The following is a 21,277-nucleotide window of genomic DNA, read 5'->3' on the forward strand; positions in this document are numbered from 1 at the left end:
ATACGTGCATGTTTGTATTGTATATGTAACATGATATATAGGTATGTGCATGTACATATATATTGTATGTACTTCTACACAATATATATGTACACGTTCCTGTGTATCTACATACATATATGTCTGTGTGTCTACTTATACACAGTACACGCTGTATATATGTGTGCACATGGCATATGTGCATAAGTGTGTATATATATATACACACACGCACATTGCACATATGAATGTATATATAAAACTATGTGTATGTTTAGATATAGTGTGTATTTTTAAGTGTATTCTGTATATATAGTCATATGCACACATTTATGCAGCTAGATGTGTATTGTAGATATATATGGTAGATACATAGCTATGTGTATGGAAAGATATGTTGTGCATGTGTACACACATAGTGTCTTGTATATAAGTATATATGCACATATATATGTAGATATGTGCCTTTTATTGTATATCTAAATATGTGTATGTATATATTGTGTATACTTGTGAATACACATGTGTACATACACATACCTATATACATTATATATACATGTGTATGTACATATGTCCGAGTACACTTATACATAATACACTATATATGTATGTGAGCACAGCATATATTGTGCATATATGTGTATATAATATCTACATACATCTGTGCACTTTATATGTTATGTATGGTATATATTATATATAGGTATGTGTATGTACATATCTGTTAAGCGCTTGTGTTTGCATTTTGTGTTTATTGTGTATAAATACAAACACATATAGCTATAGATGTGTGTATATAATATAAATATATAGGTGTATATTATCTAGAGGTAAAGGCATGTAAATATGCAGCATGTGTGTATAGCATGTATTGTGTATAGGTATACACACAGATGTAGATACATGAATGTAGTGTACATATAAAATACGTATTATATACAGGTATGTATATGTATATATGTAGTGTGTGTTCACATCTGTAGTGTATTGTGTATAAGTATGCACACTGTATGTAGGTACATACACATGTGGGTATTGTATATATTATATAGGTATATTTATGTACATATGTATTTTCTGTGCTCACATGCATAGTGTCTTGTGTATAAGTGCATGTATAAACACACATACATATGTAGATACGTGTGCATTGTACATACATATACCTAGACATATTTGTATTTTTTGTACATAGAGATAGTATCTACTTACACCCCGTACACTCTGTGTGTGTGTGTGAGCACATATGCATGTCTGTACATAGCTCCACGCAGGTGCACCGCTCCCAGCGGGCGCCCCATCCCTGTTTTCCCCCAGTCGTCCCCAGGCAGGCTCAAGGCAACGCTGTTTTCGGGCCCGGGCAATGCATGAAAAAGGGTCACTGGTTTCTCACACTAACGGGCCCAGTTATCAAGAGCTGCAGTAGCTTGGGTCCATGGGTGACAGATGTCACCTTGAGGTAACGTGGTATTTATCCCAGGGGTGGGTCAAACCTCCACTCCTTCTCCTTTTGATGATACCAAAGCCAAGCGTGGGAGCCAGTTCAGGGCTGCTGTCCAGCTGCCTTCTTCCTGGGCTGAGCAAACATGTGMGTGTCACACATTTGACAAAAACTGCCACCAAACACCTGCAGTCAAAATAGTTTTATTTCTTGTTTTATACAAAATACAATCATGTACGAAAATGTACACATAATGTTTGTCAATCCATTTACATTAAAAAAGACACCATAGATTCAAATTAAATTTGCTTACATAAATCATGTAAACATAGACCCAAGCCCATATTTGCTAAGGTTTCATTAGTTGTTGAATACACTGGTTGCATGAGCGTTATGTCATTGCTTTTATACAGCAAATGAAATCTGCAAAGGTGATTTTTTTTTTCTATCATTCAGCCAGGCACAAAAACACCCTCTGGTACTGCCTTCTGAACTCCAACCAAATCAAATATACTATATACACAAGAGTCATTTGTGTAAATGTATATRTTGTTTGATGTACGTACATATCCACATAACAGAAGATGGTTCACCAATGCATGCAGGTGTCCAGGGAGAGGCACACTGATCACTTGGAACACACGCGTTCCAGCACGTTAAACACCCCAGGATGTCAGTGAATATACACGTAGCCTTTAGACTCCTTGAGAACACAACCCTCAATGCACAGGCAGATATTTAAAATAAAAGCATGTATAATCAGTGCCAAATCCCATCCTCTGCATTGCCCACCAAAAGACTCATGGATTGTTCAAATGTTTGCAACATAAATCCTTTGCAGAAGCAGATCTCCTCTGCTCTCGAACCCTCAAAGACCATATTTACCAGAATGTCATCATATTTAACATTAATAGAGCCCATCCCCTTCTAAGAAGGGACCACAGAGCCAGCAAATACGAACAGCAGCTCCTCTCCAGAACAGTAAGAGCGGGATTTAGGCAATTCAGAAGTAAGGAGGGATTTGTCTGTCCCTGTACAAGTGAATTTTGCAGTCAGACCTGTATCTCAAAATGCACRACAAAGCGCTTTGAGGAGCAGCGCCTGCCCTGAGAAGTGTTGGTACATACACAGGTACGCATCTCATAGCAAGGGGCCTCCTCTCCTGCTGGAGGCAGCAGGGAGATGGCTATTACCTCTCGTAGCAATGGGGCCAGGCTCCAGCATGGTCCAAGCATGTGAATCACTGGACTGCTCCCCATGGGCAACTGAGYGAAATCACTTCCAAGCGCACAGCTATGAAATGGAGCTGCTCAGCCCATGCAGGCATGCAGCAGGCACATGGGTCCCAAGTTTCRCTCTGGTTCTCTTGATGGTCCTGGTTCTAACAAACAGCTGTTTTTGTAACAAATATTAAGATTATTTGTTCCAGTAACTCCAGTTAGTTAGAATATTCGAACCAGTAACCTCTGCCAAAACAGGAGGTGCTTTGTAAGTATACCCACTGTGATACGGGTGTTTTTGCCCTTCAGGAATATGTCAATATCTACAGAAAGGAAGMAGCGATCCACTGCTTCCACTGAGTTGATTCCTCATTACAGTGTGTCAATGAATGTATCACTATTTTAATTTCCAAATGCAAAGTTCCCCATCTGCAAGTGAACAAGCAAACTCCCCTCTTATTTCTTGGCTTAGAGACAGGTCTGGACCCAAATTCCCTCCCCCAACAGTCAAAAATCCTTGGATCCCTTCCCCAAGAGATGGAAAACGTGAACAACTCAAGCCCTGCACCCTACACACCAAGCACTAGCTGGTCTCTTGTGCGAGGAAGCCCAGGCCGCCTGCACTTCCGCACGTTTAACAACACCCTTTGTAGCAATGGCAACAGAGCAGCCGCCCTGGGGACAGCCCCGCTAACCAGCCGCTACCACGTCAGCCTGGCGCTGGCCCAGAGCAGCTGCGCCCCACAGACAGGGCAAGCTGCGCCTCAGGACACCGTTTGGACAAACAGTCTCAGACCACAGCCCGGCTCCCAGCTCGGCTCCTTTCAAGCGCCCTGAATCACCGTTTTGCAAACATCTCCTCCAAAGAGGACTCTGGCAGCATCTCCACCTGGAGGCTGTCTGGCAGCACTTACCACCTGAAACTTGCATATACCAGTAATAACAACTGATGTCTTAGCAGAATGATTAGGAGATAAGATGCTTTAATTACACTACCTTTAACATAAACATCCATTATTTGACTGTTTACTCTGGAGTAAACAATAAAAGCAAATGCAACCTGTGAGAATGACAAGTTTTTCTCAATCTTTAACTCTTGCAATCTTATTTTGTCCACACCCAGTTCATCTCATTTAAATAAACCRCAACCATTTATTACACCAGCACATGGTAATACACAAACATGCGTGTCTGAAATAGCCCCAACTCCTGGGAAGCCAGTGACCCAACAGACCATAGTGCTGTCCTACAGCAGGCAGTATGTTCTAGTGTCACGGAAACAGGTTGTCTTATACTAACAGCTTATTTATATCACATAAAGTAGATTTTTGTACAGTACTTCACACCTTATAAAAACACACAGTCTTGTATTTAACATGTTCTCCAGTCAAACGTAATTGAAGTTGGCATGTACACTCTAAAGCCTACAGGTGAAATCACACAGGAAAACTGAAACTATAAAACAAAAGATACAGCTGTTGCTTGGATTGATTTAGAGGAGTGTGGTGGGGCAAACACCATTTGCTGCTATTTTGTGATTAGCGGGAAATCCCATTTACTGATTTTTCAAATCATTTGTGGGAGATACAAAGACACCATTATATTTTAGTGCTCGGTCTTTAGTCTTCTAGCCCTCATCCTGTGCAGCCCTCATCCTTCCTTGTCCCTGGAGAGGGGAGTCACAGTATCTTAAAACCCAGGACAGAAAGTTGAGTACTTGTACGTGCCTTTCCAGGACTGGGATTTTAAAATTCACTTATTGTCTATGATGTTCCTTCCTGGCAGTCTCCTTTGCGACTAGGCAGGTGATGAATTTTTGCCAAGGGGGAAGACTGTTTAAAAGAACAGTTTTAACAAGAGAGACGGCTAAGCGTGTGGTTTTTTTTTTAATGTACAATTTCAGATAATAGGTTTTGTTACTTTTAGCTTTCAAACTTCAAAAATATAAACTCTCTAAAGTGCATAATTGTACTTACATTTCATATAAACTATCTGAAATTCTARTAATATGCCATGTAAACAGCGGTAACTAAGCATCCAGAAAATGCTACAATCTCACCAGTTTAAAAATGAAATGGACTGTTCACTACATATCATTTATCAAGATTTGTCAGGGGCAAACCCCACCAAAACAGTTAATTTATCAGTACACAGTGCAAACAGGCTTTTAAAAAATAAGTAGAGAAAACATACTCCTGGGAAATCTTGGCCCACTGGAAAACATATGACTAGGAAGAAAAGGCAAGAACTGCTACTCTCGTCCTATATAAAGATGTCTAGGCCCAGATTCAGCAAAGCGCTCAAGATTTAGTCCCTCCTTATTCAACCAAAACCCGAATGGAGATCAACTTGAGGCATGTGCTCACCACGTACACTTGGAAGCACTTTGCTGAACTGGGCCTGACCGATACAAAACTGAGCCAACAGTAATGACTTTTTGGTAACCCAACATCCTTTCTCATTCCACTCTTCTACTAGCAGGGTAACACAGCAGCCATGTTGGCTCAGCAGTTAAACCTGAAATAGCTAAAGGGAGCTGACCATGGACTCTCAACAGAAATAAGACCAGGCTGAAGGACAAAGGCACAGCGCTGATTTTCTGCATTGTCCTGCATTCAGAAAGGCATTTGCCCTGGCCAGGCTTCCTTTCCAATCAGTCAAGCATCTTCAAAAGCAGTTTCCCACATTTGTGAGCCCAGCTAATAACCTCCAAAGATCAGATTTGCAGAGGTAACTCCCAAGCAATGGAAACCTGGCATCTCTGCAAAGCCAAGCCCTAGGTCAGGACATAAGTCCTCCAGACTCTTTGGAAATATAACATTCAGCCTTCACTGATCTTATATACAAGGAGCAATTCTGCAGTCAGTAGAAAACAACATAGAAAGTCCTCCTCCTAAGTGCTTTGACTGCTGTCACTAACAAATGCACATCACTGTGCGCACCCATTCAGACTATTAATGGGCATGTGTAAAAGCAAAAGGAAAAGGCTGCCTTTTGAAGTGTTTATGGGGTCCTAAGAGGCCAAAACACCCTCAGCATCAGTTTTTGCAAGAATTAACACAGTACACCAAGTGGAGGGAAATGATTCTAAGTAGCACAACCAAAATAGCTGTATTTGTGGGCCAGCTTGCCCATAAAAGTAAAGAGGTGGGGAGAAGTTCCGGGAGCTCACCTCTTGCCTCCTCCAGTGTGAGGTGTGCAAGGCCTGGCTATGACAACTGGCACTGCATTTGATCGCAGCTGTCCCACTGTAGCGCATTAGCTCGCCAGGGGATCAACACAAAAGACAGTACGCTCAGAAACACTCCCTGCGACACCAGGGTTGAGTCCCGCTCCCAGGAGTTGCGTTTCTTGCCCCAATTCCCAGCCCTGGCTCTGGGCAGCGTGAATTTGTGCATGCAAGCCTCCGGAGTGCAAGACAGAGCCCAGATGGCCCAACAGACCTGGGAGCTCTCAGCTACTTCACATATTTTTGAACTCACTTTTGAACTCACTTCTTCATGCAGCAACTGTCTGACACGAGGACCTGAATCAAGTGTCTATAGCTATCCCAAGACTTACTTTTCTGAAGGTCCTAAACCAATTTGAAAATAGGTAATAGCCAAATTCTGCACCTGACACACTGACCCCTACATAGGCAGAACATGCTTCTCGGCTTTCAGTTCCCTGCAGCATCCTTCGCTCTAATATATTAATATAAACCAAAACCACTGGGAAGAAAAGATCCTCCTCTGATTCCCACAATCACAATGTCAGTCTGACTGACTGCATACATAAAAGAACAAAATTTAGGCTGGCCAGTATGTGCAACATGCACATGGGCTGTTCAGCTCAGGATCTTATGTTAGCATCAGATGATGAAGCACACGTATTAATGGAGTCTGTCTTCCAGATACCTGACCCCAGATATTTACTTGAGCAGCTACCAAAATCCCAGGGGATTTTGACTTGCAAGCTGTTAAAACGGCTTTTCTTCCCAGTAGCCCAAACATAGTCATAATGTTACAGCATCACCTTCCAAGTGGAACAAGCAGGCGAGCACACTGCTGAACAGCTCATYTCCTTTGCTATTCCAATCAGATGTAGGTACTTCATTCTGCTCCAACTGAATTAGCGGTCAAAAAAGCGGGAAGAAAACCCAGTTCAAGCCCGGGCAAGACTGTAACTCAAGCCAGGCCTGGGCTCTGACCAGGACAGTCTTCCAGCGTTTATATGGGGCAACAGAAGAGGCTGGACTCCAAATGGTCAGGTCAAAAGTCTGAGCTAACCTTTAATGTAGCTATGAGAGAACAGTCTTGGTGCCATCTGACCTGTGCCTTCACATTAGATCAGTCAGGGCACTTGTCTGGTAAACTAAAGTGGAAGGTATTTGATGATTTAATCACTATTCATCCTATTTTGCCTCTTGCTATGATATCCTGGAAAAAAAAAAAAAAGCAAGTCTGGCTTTGATATTCTAAATATTACAGGACCTGTAAGCAAATCAAAACGAAAGGATCCATTCAGTGCAGTCGCTGAGCGCAGCATCACATCTCCTACACTTGCAAACTCCATTTTGGGCATCTGGCCTGCAGACAGAGAGGACAATAGCAAGTCCCAAAAGTGATGGAAAGCCACCCTTCCTCCCCCTCCCACCTCTGGAAACGGCCTTTCAGTTCCCAGGGAGCTCCTCAGCCCTCCCCAGCCAGGCTCCTGCTGCATTTGCTTCATGCATTCATCTGTTTGGTGCTGTCTCTTTTCAGTTTACTGGCGAAAACAATCCCCTTCTTTACATGATCTTGGAGCTAATATCTCTTTTACTGATCAGGACCTCCAGCAGCCTCAGCTTGGCCTTAACCTGCTTGTATTCATTGTATTCTTCTGCCATAGGAGTGCGGTCTTCTTTCTGCACATTCCTAGTGGGAGAGAAAGCAGGCCATGAGGCTTCCTGTACCAGCACAACTCCCCTCAGCTGCCTCCCTCTGCCCCCACCAACAACACTAGGAGACAGCCCTACAGAACAGCTCCCCTTCCTCCACTCCCCAACATGGGACAAAATCAAAATATTTTTATATTTTCAGAGGGGGAAAAAAAAGGTGGGGGGGGCACACAAGCTACTCCAGTGAAATGCAGGATACTTGCATATTGAGGCTGAACACAATATCACAGTTCAAAATGCAAAATCTTACTTGAAACATGCCCTACTTCACTGAAATTACCAGCCTCTACACAAGAGTTGAGGAACCCCCCCCCCCCCCCCCCAGCTCTTTCCATTTCAGGAGCCAGCAGAAGGTTATTCTGCTAGCAGAGCAAAATAAAATACAACTTCTTCCTGCTTGGAACCACACCACTTTAATGAACAGATAGATCTGTGAAAGGGAGGAAGATATCTGATCAGATTTCTCTTAGCTGATGTGAAACTGTCTCAAGTTTTCAATGATTTCACAAGAACCTCTAAGGATGATGGCTGGTGGCAAGAAGCTAACAAGATAATTAAAAGAACATAAATATCTTAAAGCATTTTATCAGGTCATTCATGAGGGACAATTTCTAAATACAAAACAGATACACAGAGCCACAGTTAAAAAGAGATACCTGTTAAACCTGTGTCTGAGTAGCAAGAATATGACAGAGATCTAAACATACTATATCCTTAGGAAAAAAAAAAAAAGAATTTTTTTTACCATGGAGCAACTCTTCCATCATTCTGATCAATTGTGCTAGAGGCAGCTGGATTTTCACAATTTATACCTGTGCTTCCCACTGCTTGTCCTAAGACAACGTTTACAAAGAGCTGGAATCCCTGAAGTCTTTGAAAAAAAATACTATAATGGGCAACTGTAATGAATGTGGGTAAAACAACAATGACATTGTTGAAATATGTAAGACCGAATTCAGATAGCTTTCCATATTTGGAGCCCTCTGTAGATGCCAAACAGATTACGAGTAGCTGAAGGACAGAGTGATAGTTAAGAAATTATTACCTTCCATTTTGTCGGAAAAAATTATCTTCAAACTCTCTCAATTTTTTTCTGATTCGCTTTTTCTCTTCCCTGACATCTTGGAGCTGCTCTAACAGTTCAGGGCTGTTGGGTTTAAATAAACAAGATTATACATATCTACAGAATCATAACTGGAAACACAGAGTAAATCTACACAAATATGGCTGTATGGACACCAAGCAAAGGAACTGCTCCTGCAAGCAGCCCTGGCATCCTGATGTTACTTACAACATAAAATCCTCTGGATTTAATTCAGCAAAATGACCATATAAATAAGCTGAAGAGTGTGACAGGCCCCTTCCCTAAGGTGGTCAGGCATGCATTTCATAATTCACCACTAACTCCTATGAAACTTACAGCTTGCTGATGATGGGTCTGTATTTGGTGACATCTACAGGATCAARATTTAAGGGTCAAGAATTAAGGCTACCACCTGTTTGTGTTTGCATCAGACCCATGCAGTAAGTGCTTAAAACTAACAATGCTAGTTCAACTTGACCTCACCAAAGACTGAAAAACCTTGCAGAGTACATGGTTGTTTTCATGATAAAGACTTGCCACAGGTGAAGTAGGAGCACTAGAATCCGAAGATACGAAGTCAAGTATCAGTATCAGGACAGGGTAGGAAGTTGTCCCAAAGTGTGTCATGAGGGCTATTGCATTTAAAAATAAAGTGCAAAAAATACTGGCTCAGAACATAAATGCAAAAGTCAAAGTCCACACACTTTTCTGACAAATAAAATACTATCTTATCAAGAAGTAACTTTTCAAATTTGCCTGAAAATTCAACATACATAGATGCTTCATGAAGATTCGAAAGCCCCATATCCTGGTTGCTTTTTGATGGCATCTTATCATCCACTGGGGAAACAAAGCCATCAGCATCATCTTCTAGTTGATCCAAGAAGCTACGCACATTGAAATCTGTTTTCATGGTAATTGTGAAATCTGGCTTCAGATTGCTGTCCTCCTCAGATCCTTCCTCTTCTTCCTACAGAGAGGGACAGAGCACCCCCATAACAGAACAGGTTACTCCTTCCCTTGTCAGAAACGGGTACCTTCTTTCACCACATGCACTGGGGAACAGATATGAAAAGAAGTGGATAGGAAGAGCAAGCACTTTAATTGCTAAGCAATACACTACACTAGAATATCACTGATAAGACTCCCTGTACCCAAAGCATCTGTTGGAAAAGCTGTGACCACCAGCTCAGATTGATTAAGGAGASACAACACAACAACACTGAATGAAAAAAACCCTGCAGTTCTTAGCAACCTATTGCTTTGTTTAATCTATATATTCTGATGCAAGTAAAAACACTTCTAGATCAACAGCCATTACGCACAAAATCTAAAGCAGACCTGTCTCCTCTACCTTTCCCTGCAAACACACCTATCAGCAATGTATTCATGATAGCATACAAGTTGTCAGGTTAAAATATGAAGCATTCTCAACAGATGCTGCCCAACAGCTCTCTCTGTTGGGCGAGTTCAAGGTCTCAGATGCTCATACAGTGATATCAATGAGCTCAGATCACTGTTTCAATGCAGGAGATGGTTGACTGTAAAAGCACTGCTGTTGCTAACTTGATCCTGAGATCAGCCGTCTACCTGGAACACACTAAAGACTGGAGTGGAAAAACTGTCTAGTGCAATTTCCCCAAAGTACATTGATGAACTGGCCATATTTAAATGTTTTCCAAAATTTCCAGGCACAACATTTGTAAGTGTCTCTGCAGCACTTGGTACTTGCTAATTCACAGTGTTCTCAACATAGTTTGTCCTGGGACACTGTCCAGAAATCATCTGGATTTTCAGGAAACAGTGCCCAGTTTTCTCTTACTTACAGAGACATTTCTTGAAGGCAGTTTTCAACCTTAATATAAAGAATGAGGCATGAACATTAGAAGAAGATAGCAAATGCTAGCAAGGACAAAAAGTCTCTTTAGAAAGATTTTTACATCCATGTAACTCTAATGGGGGAGGATCTAAGCATACACATAGCTTTAAAAGCTTTTGAGGGCTAATATCACTGAAATCTTCAAGTGTATGCCAAACTATATTGTTACATGGGGATCAAAAAAGCTATTTTCTTTACTTTTCTCCTACAGATTCCTTGCTAATAGTTCAATTATTCCTAAGGGATTTCTCCTATATTTGAAGCCCAAAGGGAGAAAGGAACATTGGGAATTGGTGGCATTTAATGGCAGTCCCATTAAATCCTCAAAGTCAATGATTTATAAATGCACACATTAGCATGAGATCAGAGTGTGCCCAGAGTTTTCTTCTTGTGGTAGAGCTCTAGGCCATGAAAATGGAATGCAAAGCCACAGGCTGAGAATTACAACTGAGATGGAGGCTTGAGGATGAAGAAAAGATTAGCTGGAGAGAATCTCTGAATAGTAACAACAACAACAACAACAACAAAAAGATACAAAGAAGTTTGAAAACATCTTAGGAAAATCTGCAGGGAACCGGTGAGAGTTAAAGCAATATTTAGCATATGATTAGATGAGACCATTTCTCCAAAAGTAAACCATATAGCTTAAGTAGAAGGCATAAAACTGAGCCTTTCAAGGGAACAACTGGTGCTGTGACTGCAGTCACGTACTATTTTAAAACCCTGCAGACAATGTCACGTTGGGCTGGGGGAGGGAAGGGAGACTGTCGCTTGCAGCCGTTTCCAGCACCCCACACATGCTGCCCTGCACTGCTGGTAATGGCAGCGAGGACCAAAGCGGGAGACCGCTGCTCCTGCTTGGGCATGGGGGAGGATTTGCTAGTCGTCCTAACTGGTAAAAATTGTACACTTTATTTTTAGGGAAATCTCTCAGGCACCAAAGCAGAAGCTCCTGTTCCCCTTCCTAGGAGAGGGAGGAGTTTCTGGATTCGACTCCTGGAGGGAAAGGAAAAGTGCAATTCTCATGAGTGATGTAACAAGCTGCTCACAAAGACAGAAGCAAAGTCTCTGTGTAACTTGAATCTGTAAATCTGGCACAGTCATTTCACCTCGAACCAAAATGATCTTCATTGATTAGACCCATTTGGCTGGCACCTGCTTGGATCTCCAGGCAATCATGAGGCATTTAAACTTTCTGAAGCCTCAAATATAAAATCTGCAGAGTATCCCAGTCATCACTGTTTCCAGCAAACAAGCTTCCCAATGATTTTTCTAAACACTGATAATATTCAAGATATTCTACCCAAATGTTTTGTAAGGCTTCACCTCAAATCACRCTTCAAGTTTTCATCCCTCAGCTGTCCTGAATGATTAAATAATAAATGATGGCTAGGGCCTGCCAAGATAGGTAGCACTCTGCCCACATTGTGCCTACGCAGGGGCCAAACTTTTGGGCCTTTTGGCAACTTCCTGTTTAATTCTGAGGGTTTTGTTCAGTTCAAAGCAGCCTTGTGGAGCTTCACAGGGTCTCATTTAAGGGTTAATAGGCTTAAGGTTGTCACCTTGACCTGCGCTCAAGAACACCATGGCTCTTGAGAAGGTCTATGCTCCCTGCATGACACCCCTGAGCCAGTGAGATGCTGCCAGGGCACTCCACGGGCACAGCACCAGCCAGGCTAGACACCAGAGACCACCACAAATGGCAGCTCTAAGTTCTGATGCTGGGTGCAAGCACAGGTGAAAAATAGAGGACACACTAAAAAAAAAAAACAAAAAAAACCAAAAAACCTTCATTACAGATCTGATGCACCAATCACCTAGAAAATATTGAAGAGAGCTCAGTGATGACTAATAGCCTCCAAAGAGCAGTTTAACACGCTTCAGTCTGCAACTTGATTTTAATGAATATGTGCCTGGAATAGCCCATTAATATACAATCTACCATAATTGCCTTATAATCAAATTATCTTGGATGTCTAGGTTTGCAGTAAGACCACTAACCAAGTTCTGGCTGGATAACAGATAAGTGACCCAAGCATGCTGAAGCACCTTCTTTGCCTTTACACCGCAATGGCAACAAAAGCAAGCCAGGGCCCAGTTGCACGCTTCTTTTCCTGTTCAACAGTTGGGCTTTCCTTCTCAGAGGAAGGAGGCCCTATATTGTCACAGCAGTCTTCACCACTAAGAACTATCACCCCACAGCAGCACAAGAAAACAATGTAATGATCCTGTCATCCAAATCTGACCAAGTGTTAACTAACAGAACTGAGTTGTTCTTACTTCTGTCCTAATGCTGCCTTGGTTAGAAATACCATTTACAAGGTGGGAGAAAAGAGCCCTGGATAAAATAAGCATGTGAATGGGAGTAGGTATGGATCCCGTAAATTCCCCGGTTGGCTCCACGTGCGAGTGTTAATTCTGTGAGAGCTCATTCCAGCCACGGTGCTGTGTGCAAGCCACAGAGCTTTGAAGTGAGAGAAACTACCACAAAACAAGTTAGCATTATTAAAAAGGGAGAAAAAAAGAAAAACGCCAAGGTGCAACAGATAATTTTGAGTTTTTGGCAAAATAAAATATATTATGTGCGGGTGGCAGGGGGAAGGAGAAGGAAGGGTAAGAATGCAAAGCCACAGAAATACTGTAGTCTTATCTACAACACCAGAGGGAAGAATTTATTCAGAACTGGCGAGGCTTAAAGCAGCTACTGATTTTTCAGGAAGACACTGCAAAAAATCAACACTGACGGAAAAAAACAATCAATCAATCAATCATTCTCTTTCATTGGTAGGAGGGAAGAACTGATGCAAACTGAGCAATTAGTTAGCAGCTGGAGGTCTTCACCTTTATCTCCTTGAAGAAGGAAGCTGTTTCGCCCTCGATAATTGGCTGCAGCAAAGGGCTTCTCCGCTTGCTGGAGGGGGAACCCTGTGACAGGTGTTAACAAGTATGTTATATTATGAACCCCTTTCTCCTCCACAACCTGCTTTCCGCTCATTCTCACTCACTCATTCACTCACTCTCAGCTCATCGCCAGACCATCAGGAAAAATCTATTTCTTAAAGAAGAAAAATATGCTTGGCAAACCCCTTGAAGCTTGGACTGTTTTCTCTCAAGATGTTGCTTAGTAAGGGACGTCAGTGCCAAATGTGTAAGCAAAATGCCTGGAGGCTGGAATACTAGCTGGGCAGAAACTACAAAGTAAAGGCTGCAAGAAAATAACCCCCAGCCTGAGGCCCATGCACACACATGCAACATTTGGTTGGCTCTCCAGATCTATGGTGTAAGCCCAACTAAACTCTCTAGGCCTGCTTTCCAGGAGCCTGATTTCCCACTGAAGTGCCTGAAGACGTATATATGGATTTTCAAATGTCTCTTGCCTCAGCAGGAACTTCTCACAGCTCTCATTAAAGGGGCTGGGGAAAACCCTTCTCCTCTCTCCTCTGCTAGCCACTGTGCAATTTCAATTTTGTATCTAAACAGAACCTGAGCTCACTTTTGATAGCTCTACCTTAAACTGCCCGTGAAGAACTAGAGGGTTTCTTTCTTCTGATTGCCAGCGCTGTCTTCACAGCACACCCTGGGGAGTATTTTGCATAYTCAAAGAAGAACAGCTTTTTGTTTTGTTTTAAATGCAGGACCACCTCCCACTATGTGCRGAAAAATGCACTTCTCAATGTGTCTGACTGCACTGAGTAATGCTGTGCCAGTCCATTCACTTCAGCAGGCAGTCTACAAAAACCAGCAGCCAGGACACGAGTGCTGCCTGGTAATAGCAAAAGAGTAAGGGATCATACATGACAGACAGAGCAAGCAGCAACCAAGATAAAACAATCCTCTTTCCACAGACAGGCTGAAAGGATTCTGGGTGTAGTTTTTATGTCAAAAAAAAATTTTTTTWAAGTGGTGTACACAAGTTCTCTAAAATTTGAGACTGTTTGCTCACTAGAGAGATGCACTGGATTCCATGCTAGTGTCAGTGCTTCCTTGCCAAAGCATCATCCTGAATGAGGGAATATCTGCCACTTGCAGCATCTCTTTAATACAAGTCAAGTGTTGGGAGGCTGCTGGCACTTTCTTTCAGCTGAGTGGAATCACACCTGCTGTAGGACCCACAAGTCTGTGATAATAGAACATTTTATCGTGTGTAACCAACCAACATGAAGACCTACAGCTCTGAGGGTGGATTGGTAAGAAAAGGGAAGGGAGCCTGTAGCCAAACACAAGGTGATGAAATAACAGCAGCAGCCCAATGGAAAGAGGAGAAACAATATGAGGTGGGATGTGTCCCATGACTCATGGGTGGGCACTAGAGTCCCTTGACCAACTTTGCCCACTKCAGTATCTTGAATGTCAATGGTTCACCCTTATTTATTTGGTCTTTGGGTGATAAGGGAGGTTGGGATTTGGCCTCTGTGACTGTGTTGTATGCAAAGGTGTGGTGATTCCCCTGTTTTCTCAACTCCAAACCAAACAAATAGCCCCTAAAAGCGTGTTCTACTTACAATAATAGGAATGGTGTTGGCCCTGGAGAGGATCTGTTTGACCAAGCGATATCTGTCATACAATGGCTTCATCACCTGTCGTTCATTTTTGGTTACCTGAAAAGGAAAAAGAAATGAGATCCATGAAGCAAGTCTGCAGCAAATACTCCAATCTCTAATGCATGTTCCTGTAATCACTTTTAGTCAGAGGGGGCTTGAAGGGAATTTTACAAGGACAACAGTCCAGTAGCAATAGTATGGAAATTGGAAATGTGAGTGCTCCTCACCCAGATGTGCCCCAGTCTCCAGGTTAAGCAACACCTATGCTGCGGGTGTCTTGTAACGTGGCTGTGTGAGACAGGAGATTCAAAAAACCAGCTTAGGTATCATATGTCCACAGCACAAAACCACCCATAGAGCCGCTAGTCTGTGCTTGTAATCACGTCTATCATTGTCAGGCACAACATGAGGTTTCCCACACTCAATCTTGTGGCATAGACCTCAGAGGCAGTGTTTATGACCCAGGAAAAGAGAAAGGAGCTGCAGTGAATGTCTGTCTCCCCAAGAAGGCTTTCCTAGGGTAGGTTAACCTACCAACTTCACAAAAGTCACAAAATCTGACTTTCCTACTTCGCTCTTCCTTTTAATTTACTCTCAAAGCCAGCAGTTCTTTTTAACTCCTTACCTTTTCCCTCCACCCTTCCTCCAAGCAACTTTGCTGGGAAGAAGAGCTACCACCGACCTGAGACAGGATGAAGGTATCAGGGTTGTGTGGCACAGAGGAGACAGGATAGCACTATGCTACCCACCTTGAACCTTCCTTACATTACTCTGTCCCTAACTCCACTCCTCCTAGCTGCACATTGCACTCCCCTCCTCAGTTTGAGAATTGCTGTTCTAAGCTTCTGGTGTTCATTTTACTCTAATTTGCTTTGAGATGCAAGCTAAGAAGAAAATCTCAGTGGTACTGAAAATGCAGAAGGGAAGACTGAATCCCATAGCAGACAAYAGCCAGTGTGGGAAAATAAAGGTCTGTCCAACTAAGCACTAGTTGTAAGGAAGTGGGGGTCTATTTCACTAGCAGGGCTGAAAAACAAACAAACAAAATATTCAGCAGAACCAAACTGATCATCATCTGACTTTGTRTTCAGCATTGTCTGACCTACATTTTATGACTGTCCTTCCATTAGATCTTTTGTCTAACAGATTATAAAGCTCTTAAGAGAGGAAGCTTTAACTGATTCTGATGAAATTCCTACCTTCCTCAAGGCTTTTCACTGCTGCTAATCACCAGAGCATCTGAACAGCTGCCATGTAAAAATCAACATCACCAGTGCAACCCCTACTGAGCTTGTACAGTCTCCCTTTCTGCAACAGAAATAGGAGGGGAGGGAAAGCAGCTTGAGATAGGGCAGAAACTTTACAGTGAACACTGGGATCATTCTTTTATTTTGTCTGCAACTAACTTTCACTGGAGCAGGCTTTTTAAAGCTTTCACATAATCTCTCTGGAGCAGGAGAGGGTGCTGGTCTGTGAGGGGCAAAGGAGATGCTCTAAGTGTTGGCAGGAGTCAGACTGGCACAGATGAACTCTAACAACTTAGAGGAAGCATCTTCATCGTGACACCCAACTCTATTTCTTACTTCAGGGAGAGATGAATAGGGAGGAACAGAAGGAAGACCTTTTATTCCTGTTTGGATTCAATGCAAACATCCCCAAGTCTGAGATGGGGTATTTGGATGGGCAATCTAAGCTCTAGAGCCTGCATGTCCCAGACCCCCAAAGAGCAGCCTGGCTCCAACACCCAACAACCCTGAGCTAGCTATCTGTGGGGCAGAACAAAGAGCAGGCRACTCGTGTTGATGAGAGGGGTACGACCAGTGGTACACATTTCATTCAGCACTCTCTATTGCACTGAGTTTTGTGCTGATGTATCTGCATTCAATTATACTGACTAGCAAGTTGTCTCAAACTTTGAAAATTTTTCTAAAACCAATTGATCTTAATCAGGCATAAAACTGGAGAAATCTGCTGGCCTATTGGGCTCGTTTCCTAGCTTTGCTATGTTAGGAGTTAGTATAACACGAGGCATAGCATYACTGTCGACTCAGGCAGTTTCTGTTACTTAGAAAAAAAACTATGAAAGGGCTTATGCTGAGGCTGAGAACCAAACCTTTAGTTAATGACACTTCAGAGTAGATAAATAMCCCTGTTTTGTACAGAGAGAAAACCCCCCCAAAACATAAGCCTTGGAATGGGCAAAAAATCCTTAGGTGTGTTGGGGAATGGAAAAATACATGACATGCTTCAGAGTCTGAATATCACTATGGAGCAACAACACAAAGAATTAATTTAGGCATCGAAGGTAAGTTTATGGGGCCTGAGTCAGCCACACAGACTTACACCAGCACATTTAAACAGAAAGCAGACTCTGAAGAAAAACGTTTTGCACATGGGCAAACTGTCTCACTAGGTAAACACAAATAATACCAGTGAAACCTGAGTATATTTTGGGAGAACATCAAAACGCAAAAAACCTGTTAGAATAACGGAGCCTTTGACACAGCTCTGGGGCACACTCCATATGGCAAAGAGCAGCAGCCAAGGAAGAGACCATTGCTTGCATTGTTAGAGCAGCTTGAGAATTTCCGCAGAGAGAGATCTTTTGGCTTCACTAAAACRGTTCAGTTCCACCTCTGCAGGTTCATCTATCACTGGTGCAGAAAGACCCAGTTGCACAACAAATCTGAGCTCCATTGTTTTTCTTGTTTAGTTAAATATCTTAAAAAAAAAAAGTTGGCTGAACTATCCACATTCTCCTCAAGCTCTCAGTACTTTTCCACTGCTGTAATGCCAGGAACTGGAAGCAGCAAAAGCTGATCAGCTGTGCCTTCCTTGCCATGCGGTTCAGTGTTGCTAGGTATAGACTGCTTACTTAAAAACAAATACGTTAAAAAGCAGTTGTAGAAATAAAGCATCTGAAAGGGAAAAAATAAAAAAAGCTATGCTGATAAGCTGGGCTCTGGGTTTGCTCTCTTTGTAAACAGATTTAAGTGAGTTCACTTCAATGAGATGCCACCTCTTGCTTTACATCACTATAAAAGCAGCAAAAGCAGACTTAGACTCTCTGCTGGAGAAGACAGGGAATATTAAGTGGATTGTCTTGTATTGGCCTTTTGCTGTTTTACACAGTAACAAAACTGCATGTCCTCTCATACAGCCATGCTGTTTTCACCTGCTGATGTACGTGTACATATACATACTAGTACTTTATGAAGGATTTTACATAGATTTGTGAGGACTTTTTTAAGCCAATGGGCAAAGGAGGATAACTCAGGAGCAAAAGGAAGGAAGAGATCAGGACTCCCATGCAGCAGAAGAATAACACCTTTGTCAGCTGTACTAATTAAGTGCTCCTCATAAGCAGTAAATGGCTGCTGCTAGGCCACTACTCAAGGTATTAGCACCACTCTGAAATGAATTACTTTACCTATACAGATGGTAGCAAAGATTATAATGTCATCAGTGAAAGAGGAGGAGAGATTCATACAAAGTCAACCCCAGTGCATGGTGGCTGGGAACTGAAAAGCCACCGTGTTTCTGTCACAGCAGAGGTCAACAGAACACACTACCTAATTCTCCATCTTCGCAAATTATGTTTCTTTGTTAAGATGAAATGCAAAGAAACCTCCTGCCCTTCTGCTGGCATAGGGAAACAAGCATGCATTTCACAGGAAAGAAAGAAATCTCAYTGCAACTTATGCTGTGACACTCAGAGACTAAACTGTGCCATGAAACCTCTGGCATAAGATGCCCTCCCTGCAAATATCAAGGTGCTGTGGGAAAAACTTTGCAGCTCCTCTAAGAAAAGRCAGTGCATGCACACACATCTTTCCAATTAGCCATTAATATTGCCAAATTGAAAAATTCCTAGCTGGATGGGGGATACAACTATTCCTGTGCAGACTGTACCCCTGGCAAAGCTGGTGAGTCAGCTGGACTACACGCTGAATATCTGCAGATCCTGGTGAGCATGATGCCAAAATAATGCACCTTCGACCTCAGCTCAGTCCTACCTGCTAAGTATCTGCCAAGTCCTGCACTGTGTGCAGACACCATCTTGCTGAGAACAGACTCCTCAGGAGCAGTGGTAGCAAAAAACAAGCTGTTCTGCTCTCCCTGGTCTTAGTAACCAGATAGACTAGGCCAGCATGAGATTTCAAGCAAACCCATCCCAGTCAAACAGAAACACTGTAAAACTAGTAGCCAACTCAGGGCTAGAAAACCTATTTTTCCACAGGCAAGCGTTCTGAAACATGCACCAAGCAATATGGCTGGGTGTGTCTTCTAGTGTTGCTCCTTCCTTGCTTGAGTAGGGAAAGTAGGAATGGCTGAGTAATTTGGGAGGAGAGAGTCRGAAAAGGAGTATTATGGGGATCATTTACCACAGACAAAGACATATAAAGAAACACTTTGAAAAAATGCTGCTGTACATACCGGTCTGCCATGAATGCTTTCGTAATACAGCAARGCTTTTTGAAGAGCCACCTTCTCAGCTGCTATCTGATCTCTTGTCATGTCCTGTAAAAAGTGGAACATGGAGAGAGGAGAAAGAAAAAAGTCAGATTCCTAGACTCAAACAGTACTGATCTGTGGTCCTACCAAAGTCATGTTATTTTGTCATTAATGTTTTGAAGACTCATCACTGCTTTCCAGTCCCCTTTTCTCAGTTACATGGCTACAGAGACCGTTATGATGAGTGGCCCACTTTGTACAGTGGAGGCAGATTAAAACCAAATAACCTTTGGACCGGACAGAAAAGTGTTGTATGTACATAAGGGGATTTATCAATTTTCAGCGTGCTTTGAAAAAACAGTGCTATGCAACTTTTAATTGTGGTGGTTGTTTTTCACTTAAGATGGCCTGCCTTTTAAGTCCTGCAATGAAAWGCATGTTCTTTCTTGTCCTCCAAATCTGAGACAGGCTCCGGTACCTCTTGCAAAGCTTGCTGTCTTTACTTTGACTGCCATAAACACACTTAACTGAGAACTGAAGTGCAGTCAGACCATCTCCTGCCAATTCTGCTATGGAGCGATAAGCTCTGGCAGACAGGCTGGGGAGACCAAGCCAAAAAAAGGGCAGACTGATGCAGGAGACTTCCATAACTAAGTTTGCCAGAGCTCCTCCACTGAACTTGCCTGACACTGGACATTGCCTCCCTATCATTGCACCAAATATTATCACAGGCCGTCTTTAAAAGGTCAGGCTGTGGATTCTTGCTACTGCTGCAAAACTGCCAAACATACTGTGTGTATCTTCTTGTTCTGCAAACCTAGTAAACAAAGATAATTCTGTCTGCTCCTCTCTTGCAAAGCACTGCACAATTTACATGTCAGCAGGCTCAAGGACTTCATTTACAAGGCTACCAACAACTCAGGAACTAGCAACATCAGACACAAAGATCTCTTTGCTGCTAACCCTCAGAGATTATAGAAGCTAACAGGACTCAATATGAAACTCAGAAGAGCAGCTATAAAATGCCCTGAGACAAGAGCACTCAGCTTTGGAGTGAATCAAAAGAAAATAGATGGCCTAATCTCCAGAATGACTGGAAGACTCAGAATTTGCCAAAGCCTTCGGACGTAACAGAAATATCCAAACCTAAACACAAGGTGCAAGCATCCAGAAATGTTACTTGGAATCTGTGAGAATCAGAGAAAGAAAGCACAATGACATTCAGTAGAAACAGAGCTCTGGGGAAAAAAAAAATCACATATATTAAAGACAGAGGGAAAGAAACTAAGGCAAGTCAGGCAGGAATAAAGGTTGTAGACTTTGTGACAAAACCTAAAAGATTACAAAGCTTTCACGAGTGACTGTGCAGCCATGTGTTCCACACTGGTACTTAAAAGCCAAAATCTGATCTGCAGATATTGTACCTTAATATCCTCAGGTCGGTTTGTCTCTGCTCGTTTTTCTTGAAGCTTCTTCTGGATAGACTCAAGAGTCACTTCCACAGCAGGCTTGGTAGATTTATCTGACAGGTCTTGCTTCTTGTCATCTTCCTTTTCGAGCTGAGAACCAAAGCTCTTGGGGAGCGTGTTGCTCCGCTGACGCACCACAGGGGCAAGGTCTTCCTCCGATATCTTCAGTTTTGACTCTACAGGGGAGAGTTTGGCAGAAGAGGAATTATTTTTCTCTTTTAAAATGTGTTTTCAGTGACAGTGTCACTGCCTAACATCACATTTAAGTGAGGCCAACTCCAGCCCAGA

General features: G+C 42.5%; 1 protein-coding gene across 13 annotated transcripts in view; it reads right to left on the minus strand.

Moving 5' to 3' along the window:
* Positions 1–728: 728 nt before the first annotated feature.
* FAM13A (family with sequence similarity 13 member A) overlaps positions 729–21,277 on the minus strand; it is a 139,498-nt gene continuing 118,949 nt past the window's right edge. For 11 of the 13 annotated variants that reach the window (XM_026090142.1, XM_026090147.1, XM_026090141.1 and 8 more), the window contains 7 exons: positions 20,945–21,165; positions 19,503–19,586; positions 15,027–15,122; positions 13,366–13,449; positions 9,419–9,615; positions 8,607–8,708; positions 729–7,538 (listed from right to left, as the gene is read on the minus strand). In XM_026090142.1, coding sequence (XP_025945927.1) covers positions 7,412–7,538; positions 8,607–8,708; positions 9,419–9,615; positions 13,366–13,449; positions 15,027–15,122; positions 19,503–19,586; positions 20,945–21,165 — 911 coding nt within the window. In that variant the 3' untranslated portion in view covers positions 729–7,411. Of the gene's footprint in view, positions 7,539–8,606; positions 8,709–9,418; positions 9,616–13,269; positions 13,450–15,026; positions 15,123–15,311; positions 15,354–19,502; positions 19,587–20,944; positions 21,166–21,277 lie in introns of those variants that run through there. The other 2 variants (XM_026090151.1, XM_026090152.1) reach the window with 2 other exon arrangements.

Source organism: Apteryx rowi, unplaced genomic scaffold, assembly GCF_003343035.1.
Source record: "Apteryx rowi isolate R43461 unplaced genomic scaffold, aptRow1 scaffold_85, whole genome shotgun sequence".
Classification (NCBI taxonomy): domain Eukaryota; kingdom Metazoa; phylum Chordata; class Aves; order Apterygiformes; family Apterygidae; genus Apteryx; species Apteryx rowi.